Below are 10,979 nucleotides of genomic sequence, written 5' to 3'. Positions count from 1 at the left end.
TAATAAATGTGAGATTCATTATACTTGAATACTCAAACAAAGCTATATCATGGTTTCATTTGTGACGTCAGCACAAGTTTTTTTTTTTTTAATTGTATACCAATATGTCATATGACTATTACACCATTTTTTCTCGTTCATACAATGTTGTTATTGTATAATCAGAACTATTGTTTCGTTAACTAAATTGTAAAAATGGAAATCATTTGGGTTTAAATATATTTTGTGATGAAATATGCAATGGCCCAATTTTGCAATATGCAAGGCTGGATTTGTCAAGTCCGGGCTTAAAATTGTGGCATGTTGAATGTTTTGGGCCCCGGTCCATCTTAACCAATGAGCACTCTTTGTTTGACACGAGATTTTGAATTATTTCTTTATTTTTTTGTTAAAAAGAAAAACGATTCATGAAACGACAATGGTGCAAAAGCACAAAGGGCATGTTTGGTGTGACGTATAAGGTATGATAGTATAAGTTTATACTATATATTATGACATTTTCAGTTGTTTGGTGTAACAATCGTATAATATAAGCTAATACATTAAAACGATGTATAACTTAATCCGATCTAAGGGTGAGAGATAAGGCCTGATAAGAGATTGGTGTGTTAACACCGTTGACCAATGTAATTCTCAAAAATTAATATATTATTTTAATATTAATCTATTAAAAAAAATTAATTTTTCAATATTTTAATTTTTAAAAATTGAATATTTTATTTTTATAAAAATTTATTTATATTTTGAACACACTGATCAATTAATTTTTATAAAATTTAATATCATATGACAGTTTTTGAAGAATTATATAAATTCTTTATTAAAGGATATTTTTATTAAAAAATTTTATTTTTATCATATATAGTATTATACAGTGCATTGCTAAATACTAGATGATATTATCTTATACAATATATTATTTTATACAATACCGTGCCAAACGTTGGATAGTATTAAAATTTAATCAGATCTTATACAATCAGGCCTTATACTATCAGGTCTTATACTATCAAACCTTATCTTATACTATGCATCAAACATGCCCAAAGAAAAATCAAGGAACGACCAGTAGACAAGAAACGACACCGTAGAGTTCAAAGTTCTGAAAATTATTGTTTCCCGCTCGAAAGCGCAAAACTAAAAAAAATGGAGCGTTGTGGTTGCCACGCTGGCGATCCGCGAGACCCCCGTTTATCCAATCACAGTTAAGGGTCACGGTCTATATAAAACAAAGCCAAGCACATACTTTGTGCATTGAAATACAAGTTCACTTCACTATCTCTACAATTTCAAATTCGAAACCCACGATGAGTTCGTCGGAAGCTGCAACCACCGTGAGCAAGGGCGGAAGGGGAAAACCCAAGGCTTCAAAGTCCGTTTCCCGGTCCAGCAAAGCAGGTCTTCAATTTCCCGTTGGCCGTGTCGCACGCTACCTCAAGGCCGGTCGTTATGCCCAGCGCGTTGGGTCTGGATCCCCTGTTTATCTCTCTGCTGTTCTCGAATACCTTGCTGCTGAGGTTCCTGATTATTTTGGCTTAATCGATTTATTTGTTTATTTAATTTTTTGTTATTTGGTTGTGTTCTTTTTCTGATGGTTTGAAATGTTGTGGTGTTATTTTGGGGGTTTAGCTTTTGGAGCTTGCTGGGAACGCTGCGAGGGATAACAAGAAGACGAGGATCATACCAAGGCACATTCAACTTGCTGTGAGGAACGATGAGGAACTGAGCAAGCTGATGGGCTCTGTCACCATTGCTAACGGTGGTGTTCTTCCCAATATTCACCAGAATTTGTTGCCAAAGAAGGTCGCTAATAAAGGGAAAGGCGAGGTTGGATCTGCTAGCCAGGAGTTTTAGACGCGTAGGATTCAATTCCTCATTTGTCAAAAATCAAATTGAAATGAACCCTTGGGTTAACTTGTCGTTTTGGTTGGTTTGTTATGTCGTATATTTAGATCAGGGTTAGAATTTTATGATGTATATCTCTTCATTTTGGGAAAATTAATTAGATGTGATGTCCTATAAATGTGTTTTATCTTTCTCAACAGTTTTCTTCCTCCTCTGCGATATTTTTCTTTTTGTTTGCTTTAGGTTAATATCAAGCGCGCTTTTCTTTCTTTCTTTTTCATAAAGCAATTTTGTTTCGATTGAAATTTTAAATTACTCTGAGAGCGCAATTTTGTTATTTCCGGTTTTTAGAATTAGATTTTAACACGTCTTAATTGATTTTGGCGCTTAAAATATTTAATTCAAAATAAAGTTTTAGGTCCGAGTCATTTCTAATTCATTTTTTTGGCTCACTTGTTGTTGTTCAAGATGTCACATTTGGTTATGCCTTTTCAATAAGAAAATTGGATTCGATATTTGAATTTGAAATAATCTTGGTATTTGGGTATAAAAACAGAAAACAATAAGTTAAACGTAAAATGCATCTATTGCCTTTTTAATTAATTATAAGGACTTAATATCCTTTGATTAGCGTTAGTTTTAAAGAATCTATGTAAAATCTTTTCTTTCTTTTGGATTATTTTTAATCAATGTTCTAATTTCAACTTTTACTCTTTGTGAGGTTGAAAGTTTGGTTAGTCATGAGTTGTTCTCTTATTCCTAACTTTAAAAGTTAGAATGTTGCTTCTCCAAGGCAAAAACAATTTAAAAATTGTAATTTAAATAAAAAAATAAAAATAAAATACAGAAATAAGAATAAGAATTAAATAATATTTTTAATAGAAATAAAATGTTGGAAATAGACATAAGGAAGCAATTTTTTTTTTATTTTAAAAATGGATTAAAAAAAAAATGATTTGAAGGGCATCTCTCTTTCGAGACTTTGCCCTGTTGTGTAATCTATTTTCTTAAATTTCAAAAAAATAAAATAAAATGGATCAAATTCCCTTTGATTATTTGCTATTGTGTATCTTCAAAAGTGATGTGGAATAAAAAAACATGATTCGTACTAAAAAAAAAAAAAAACATGATTCGATTCAAACAGATGAGTCAAAAGTTATTTTGTTTAAAGTTTAAGGATACCACACTACATCTTTTGTTCTTTCTTTCTTCATATAAAATATATTGGTGGCAATGTACCAACATTAAATATCAAGATAATTATTCCATGCATTATTTCTATTTCACCTATTTCTCTAGTGACTAGATGATCTCTAAAGTCTGCGAGTTGTGTACGATGAGGGTGTTGAGATGATAATGGGTAGTTGAATTGATTGGTGTTAGATTATGTCAAATGGCATTATCGTGTGAGTTGTACATTGATTTAGGCCCAATAAAAGGCCAGTTGCATACCAAAATAAGCGCATTATGGGACTATCTCATCTATTTCTCATGTGTACAGGATCCGATCTTTCGTCTTTTCTCCTTATAGCTTCACACGGGACTTATATTTTTATCTATATATAAGATAATTTTACTTCATATAATATGAGATGGTGGTGCATTGTTTATCTGACGTGGATTAGATCTAAACTTAAAGCACTGAAAACAAGTATACTGAACAGAAACAAAAAATTATATAATTTATTATTATTTTCTTGCAAATAATTAAAATTAATGTTATATATTGGGTAATTTGTTCAAAACACAGAAAATGACATGCACGCCTGCACGGTCATTAAGTGCATAATTTATGTGATCCATGCTTGCAATCTGAGCCAAATTGTGAAACCAATAGAATAGAGCCATTTGCTTCACTGTTTTCTTATGCAGTGTTAAGAGGAGAAACTATAAGCTGCTTTGAAAATAATAATATTTTTAATGACCACTGCTTAGTATTCTATATTTATGCTATGACATTATACCATTATATGTAAGTAATATGATAAATGCTTAATTGAAGGAATAAACAAATGTTATATCACCTTTTTATATGGTGAGCAGAAGTCACTGAAAGAAGTAAGTAGACTGTATAATATTCATTCGCAATGGCGATTATTATAGGCATTAATAGCTGAAGTTTTTGAATTCACTCTATCACTTATAAATTTTGTCTGACATGGTTAGCGGCTGGCTCTTATTAGGATAATAGTTAGAATGCCATTTTCTATTGTTTTTAATTTTTTTTGACAGTTTTGGGTAGTCCGTGAAATACTGCTTTAACCCGAATATTGGTTTATTATATGGGAAATGCTTTTCGGCGTTTGATGGAAAAATGAACAGTTTTCGTGCTGCCATTGATATACGTGTTAATTTTTTTTTTTTAAAAGCTGTGGGCCATTTTTCTTTTTTGCTGGAATTTGTTTTTTCTTTTTATGCTGCGTAAGAAAATATAAATCCTTAATATATATATATATATATATATATAGAGGCAGGTTACGTTTACAACTTTTTTGTTTATAACTCCTACAACCTCAACTATGTTCTCTCGGGAGAACATAGTTGGGGTTGTAAGAATTATAAACAAAAAAAGTTGTAAACGTAACCCCCCTCTCTCTCTCTCTCTCTCTCTCTCTCTCTCTCTCTCTCTCTATATATATATATATATATATATATATATATATATATATATATATATAGGATCCTTTGACATCGGTGTTAAATTTGAAATTTGACACCTCATCTGATAGCCTTTAGATCAAAAAAGATCAATGGTATCACATGCTTACGAATCACAGTCATTGATCTTTTTTGATCTAACGGCTCTTAGATGAGGTGTCAAACTTCAAAGGGCAAATTACACAAAATCACCCTCAACTTGTGTGATTTTTCAAAAAACCACCTTCAACTCTCAATTGAAAAAATTAACCTCCTTTCACTATACCATTTAAATAATTAAACATATTTAATAATTTAAAGATAAAAATATCCTTATCTTCAAGGTCACCGCGGTCTTCTGCCATGTCGCCGATTGGACAAAGGAAATGACTTTTTCGATTTTCGATTCATTGATTATTCATAATTTGCTATTTTTATTTGCAAAGGGTGTTGTGGCCATGACAGCCCCTACTGTCCTATGAATTAACGACTTTTTTGTCACCATATATTGGAATAATAAAAATAAAATAAAAAAATATTATGCTCTAATAAAAAATTGTTAATATGTAATCACGTATCCTTGTAATAGAAAAAGAAAGAAAATGGAAAATTATAAAACAAAATTGATGATTAGGATTTGTTTGGACACAAAAATAGAGATTGCGGCATGAAAAATTAATGGAAAAAATGATTTTTGGCATTGATCCCCGCTACATAAATGTACAAAAGTTTTATCTTCAAGAAAAATCAAGAAAACATTTTTTAATTTATTTGATTTGATTATTGATCAACATTGATGGGTGGATTTATATAAAACGAATTCAAAATATTGCCCATGATAATATCGATGATCTGCAGTGGCTAGAGGCAGGTAGATAATAATGGCAGTAATAAATTGGGGTGAGGGATAAAATAGTCATAAATTTGTTGAATATGTTTAATTGCTTCGATGTTATACTATAACTGGCTAATTGTTTGAATCAAAAGTATAAGGTGGTATTTTGAAAAAGCACTTAAGTTGGAGGTGGTTATGTGTAATTTGCCCAACTTCAAATTTGACACCGGTGTCAAAGTATCTTGCCTCATATATATATATATATATATATATATATATATATATATATATATATATATATATATATATATATATAATGAACTTAATTATTTTTAAGGTGAGTTGGCTCTTAGATAGTCCCATAAACTTCAATTTTTTGAGTTGATTATAAGACTAATTCTAAATTGAAACTTAATCACATTTAAGGTTTTTTTGTCCATCCCAAAGATAATTGTTTATTGTATTCTTTGATTACGAGTTTATACTTTATATTGACAAAGAAGAAATTATAGTTGGAAAACGTTACCAATGGATGGAGTTTTTTTTTTGTTGTTGTTGGTTATCAGTGTTTTATTTCTTGATCTCTCCCACTCACGATTTCAACAATAGCTAGCCTAATTAAATTAAATAGACTAAAAAATATTATACAAAAGGTGGACTTGGGTTAAGATCTTCTGGCCCTTTGGATGGAGAGTGACCATGAAAGATTGAAAACGAGATCCCGATAGTTCATTCAAGTAATGCTAATTAACAATTTCCAAAATGTAATGCTAATTAACACATTCAAATCTTTTAGGATAAATTAAACTTGGAATCCTTGAAGTTTCGTGATTAGCTAATATTATATATATATATACCGTGTACAATGCATATTAATTTACACATTCAAATCCTTTAGGATATGTTATACTTGGTGATTAGCTAATATTATATAAACCATGCAAAACGCACATTAATTTTAACAGGACTTTCTCATTGACGTGAATATAATGTCCTTAAAGTCAACGTGAAATAATTTATTCCTTTCACATTAGCTAATAAAAGATATACCAAGTGCCATATGAGTTTTAAAAAGACTTTTCAATTTAAGTGAGTTGGGGAAGTGTAGACGTCATTGGTTTACTGTCAGGAGTTGGGGAAGTGTGTGAGCATGTAGTTTTCGACAGGAAGACAAAGATGATCGTGTTAGAACTCGACAATCTCAGGTATATAGGAAGTATAACGAGAAAAAAAATCATATATTTTTTTGCTATCTAACTTCTGACGTATGGGACACTGATTGTACATAATAATAAATATGCACATGTATTATTCTTATGATATATATTACGTATAAGGAAAAAAATGCTGTGTTAAATACCTTCTCTTTTACGCGTGTGTTTGATTTTTTTTTTCTATTACATGAACTTCTGTTGCATAAAGTTTGTCTGTTATTTTTTTTTCTCTTTTCCATGCGAACATGGGGACATAAATGTACAGCTGTAGTTTTGAAAAAAATATATAATAAATACATATATTTCTTCATATCCAAACTTTGATTCACTGTTTTCTGTTTGTTGATTTGTAGAAAATCGGTCTCCGTTCACCGACACCCAAGGCAGCAGGTATTTTTTATTTGGCTCTGATTTCATCTCTGTTACGTTATCCAAGTTAATTTCAAACCCTTTTTAGTGCGATGTGTTGTTGTTTCTGATTGTTGCTTTTTATAACATGTAGAATTTCAGACGTCATCAATGTACAACATCAATTGAGATGCAACAGACAACAACTCCGTAATGTTACTAACGGTAAATTACTGGTTTCGAAGAGGAAGTATAACAAGAAAAAAAATCATATATTTTTTTGCCATATAATTTCTGACGTATGGGACACTGATTGTACATAATAATAGATATGGACATGTATTATTCTTATGATATATATTGCTTTTGAAGAGGAAGTATAAGGAAAAAAAGTGCTGTGTTAAATACCTTCTCTTATACGCGTGTGTTTGATTTTTTTTTCTATTACATGAACTTCTGTTGCAGAAAGTTTGTCTGTTATTTTTTTTCTCTTTTCCATCCGAACATGGGGACATAAACGTACAACTGTAGTTTTGAAAAAAAATATAATAAATACAGCTGTAGTTTTAAAAATAATTCAGTGTTTGTCAAAATAGAAAACATTATCCTTTAAGTGTTCCTTCATCGAATGTTGATGATTGTCTTATTACTCCTCCCACTCAAGGAAAGATATTAGCTAAAAAAAATGTCATGTGCTTCACATTATCGATTGCTTCTAAAGTCATTTCATTTACAACCTCTTTTTATTTTTATCTTTCTAGATACCAAAAGTGCTAGAATAAGGCGAAAAAGCTTACTGGCTCAAAAAAAGAATTCTAAGCAGTTTATTAATATAGACGATATACCGAGAATGGAAGACTTAACAGGTAATTGTTAATGGAAGATAATGTCATGTGTTACTTATTGTTTATTAATTTTATTGGTGGTATATTAATTACTCAACTTTATAAATTATCATTATAGGAATAGATGTTAATGATGCTGTGTTCATGCGTTCAACTATTAGTACGTTATCTAATTCTAACTCCATGTCACGGTATGATCATAATAAATTTTTTTATTACTAACTGTATACTGTCACTACTTTCGTGAAGCCATATAACTGAATTAACACTGTCTCAATTTTCTGTTGTTGCAAAGGTTACAATATTCTATTCCAGTTGATTCCTATGGAAGTAGTTCTTCAACTCATGCCTTCCAACAGAGTGAGATAAAAAAAACCCTATTCATTATGTATTTACAAAAAAATATTTCATATGCTGTGCGTGCTCATATTATCACATTTTTTGTGTGATGATTTTATTACGAAATTGCAGATTGTAATTAAATTCTCCTTACAACAAGAAAAAATATTAAAGATGTTCGTAATAAAATGAGGTCTGATATCTTCATGTCTTTTTTTTTTCTTTATGTTACAGGTACTGATATGAATAAATCCATTGTGCCAAACATTACTTCTAACAGTGAAGGTATTTGCATGAATTTAAATTTTGTTCATTTTCTGTATCGAATAAAAATTGTGCATCTTTCGTGTTTTTTTTTTTATCGTTTTTTGTATGTATTAAGATTATTGGGAAGCAGGAGATCCTACTTTTGTTTGCGAGAAATGTGGAGCACATATGTGGTACGAGGAGAGGAATCAAAAAGATCGTAAACCCATCACACCAGAGTTTAGTTTGTGCTGCGTAAATGGAAAAGTGAAACTTCCTTTGTTAAAACTTCCTCCTGATGCGTTGCTTAAATTGCATGATAATTCAAATGTCAAGAGCCGCCACTTTTTACGGAATATTCGAGCATACAATATGATATTTTCCTTCACCTCCTTTGGAGCAAAAGTGGACGAATCAGTGAATCAAGGTTCTGGCCCTTATTATTTTAGAGTTGGGGGACGAGTGCATCATTTAATAGGCAACCTCATTCAAGCTGACAACCATACTCCAAAATTTGCTCAGCTATATATATATGATACTGACAATGAAGTGGACAACAGATTGGGTTGTTTAAGGCATGTTGTTGTTTTCTAATCTATTGTCATCTATCAATTACGGTGTATGTTTTGTTATTCATTTTTTACTTATTTTTATGAAATCATTCTTGCAGTAATGTAAATAGTGAAGATATGCTTGATCTTGATATTGTCCGATCATTGAAGGAAATGTTAGATGAACACAACAGTATTGCTCAATCTTTTAGGTATGCTAAAGATCGATATAGGGAAGATGACTTCAGTAGAGTGAAGTTGAGGCTGATTCAAAAGCGTGGCAGTGATGGTAGAGTTTATAATCTTCCCTCTGCATCAGAGGTTGCTGCTCTAATTGTCGGGGATATAGACAGCGCATTGGGTGATAGGGATATTGTTGTTGAGACACAAGGTAGAGTTTTGCAGCGTATAGATGTCAAGCATCCATTGTATCTTGGTTTGCAGTATCCTTTGTTATTTCCTTATGGTGAAGATGGTTATCGTGATGATGTCGAGCGATCTTATATATCCCGAGGTAGGACGAATCCAAGATCCACTGTTAGCATGCGAGAATTCTTTTCGTTCAGGATTCAAATAATATCAGGAGAGTCCCAAATTCTCCATCACTCAAGGAAGCTTTTTCAGCAATTTTTGGTTGATGCTTACACTATGTTTGAGTCTGATAGGCTGAATTTTATTCGATATAACCAGAGTCATCTCAGGGCAGAGTTATACAAAAATATAAAAAATGCATTTGACAGGGGTGAAGATGAAGCTATAAATACTGGAAAGCGTATAATTATTCCATCTTCGTTCACAGGCGGACCTAGATATATGGCTGAGAATTGTAAAGATGCCTTTGCAATTTGCCGTTGGGCTGAATATCCTCATCTGTTTATAACGATCACCTGCAATCCTAAGTGTCCAGAGATTACCAGATTTCTTAAGGCAAGAAACCTTAACACTGAAGATCGTCCTGATATTCTTTGCAGAGTATTCAAGTTCAAATTGGACCAATTGCTACATGATTTAAAAAATGGTCATTTTCTTGGCACAGTTAATGCACGTAAGTTTATTGTTGACTTTATTTTTTTCGAGTTTGATGACATGAGTTACACGTTGATATATAGAAGATAATTGGACAAACCTTATCACAAATTTATGTATCCTACAAAAAAAATTAAAAAAAAAATAAATTGTCTATGACCAATTTGTTGATTTTAACTAACTCTATTTGTTTGTTCCAATGTAACAGGTGTTTGTACAGTTGAATTTCAGAAACGTGGACTGGCTCATGCTCATATTCTACTTTTTTTGCATCCCTTCGCAAAGCCTAATACTGGACTAAAAATTGATAATTTGATTTCAGCTGAAATTCCTAACAAAGATTCCAATCCTTCACTTTTTGCAGCTGTCACGAGTTACATGATGCATGGACCATGTGGTCCTGACAATTACAAGTCTCCTTGCATGAAGAACAGACATTGTTCAAAGAAATTTCCCAAGAAGTTCTGCTCCCGTACTTTTATTGATGATGATGGATTCCCTCATTATAAAAGAAGAAATAATGGGAGTGTTGTAAAAAAAAGTGGCGTCGAACTTGATAACTGTTATGTTGTGCCGTATAATGCAAAGCTTCTTTTAAAATATCAAGCGCATATCAACGTTGAATATACTTGTCAGAGTAATGCCATTAAATATCCTTTTAAATACATACATAAAGGGCAAGACAGGGTGACAACTGCTATAAATCATTCAGATGATGAAATCAAAATGTTTTATGATTGCAGGTTGTTGAATTCATCTCGGTTATATTTTCCTTTCGTTACTTGGAATAACCTTTTTCAAGCTTATTTTGACTTTATTGCTTATATATGATAGGTATGTATCCGCGTGTGAAGCTGCTTGGAGAATATTTAGATTTGAAATTCATTACAGATTCTCACCTGTTCAGAGATTGCCGTTTCACCTACCCAATGAAAAGACCGTTGTTTTTAGTGATCATGCTTCAATATGTCATGTCAAGACTATGGCAGAAACTAGACAATCAATTTTCGAGTCTTGGATGGATGGAAATAAAAAATATCCAGAAGGTAGGCATCTCACTTATGCAGAGTATCCAACTCAATTTGTTTATAAA

The 10,979-nt window shown here is 31.6% G+C and overlaps 2 protein-coding genes across 2 annotated transcripts; both read left to right on the top strand.

Annotated features, from left to right (window-relative positions):
• Positions 1–1,304: 1,304 nt before the first annotated feature.
• LOC133287688 (histone H2AX-like) lies at positions 1,305–1,854 on the top strand. The gene is made up of 2 exons (XM_061485346.1): positions 1,305–1,517; positions 1,630–1,854. The coding sequence occupies exons 1-2, from the start codon at positions 1,308–1,310 to the stop codon at positions 1,852–1,854; spliced, it is 435 nt and encodes a 144-aa protein (XP_061341330.1). The 5' UTR covers positions 1,305–1,307.
• Positions 1,855–7,729: 5,875 nt separating this feature from the next.
• Positions 7,730–10,932, top strand: LOC133287696 (uncharacterized; the record flags this gene model as incomplete). Its single annotated transcript, XM_061485359.1, has 8 exons — positions 7,730–7,745; positions 7,843–7,915; positions 8,020–8,084; positions 8,298–8,348; positions 8,446–8,884; positions 8,980–9,905; positions 10,095–10,629; positions 10,721–10,932. Coding segments are annotated over exons 1-8 (2,317 nt in total), but the record flags the coding sequence as incomplete, so codon positions are not given.
• Positions 10,933–10,979: the final 47 nt, after the last annotated feature.

The sequence above is a fragment of the Gastrolobium bilobum genome, unplaced genomic scaffold (assembly GCF_033153095.1).
Source record: "Gastrolobium bilobum isolate Gb01-03AN ecotype WA unplaced genomic scaffold, APGP_CSIRO_Gbil_v1 utg2833, whole genome shotgun sequence".
In the NCBI taxonomy this organism is placed as follows: Eukaryota; Viridiplantae; Streptophyta; class Magnoliopsida; order Fabales; family Fabaceae; genus Gastrolobium; species Gastrolobium bilobum.
The sequence above is the reverse complement of the archived record's forward strand: the minus strand, read 5'-3'. Positions and strand labels throughout refer to the sequence as shown.

Coding starts and splice junctions, on each gene's coding strand:
- LOC133287688 (XM_061485346.1), top strand. CDS start 1,308: ATGAGTTCGTCGGAAGCTGCAACCACCGTGAGCAAGGGCGGAAGGGGA. Junction 1,518..1,629: donor TCGAATACCTTGCTGCTGAG/GTTCCTGATTAT, acceptor TTGGGGGTTTAG/CTTTTGGAGCTTGCTGGGAA.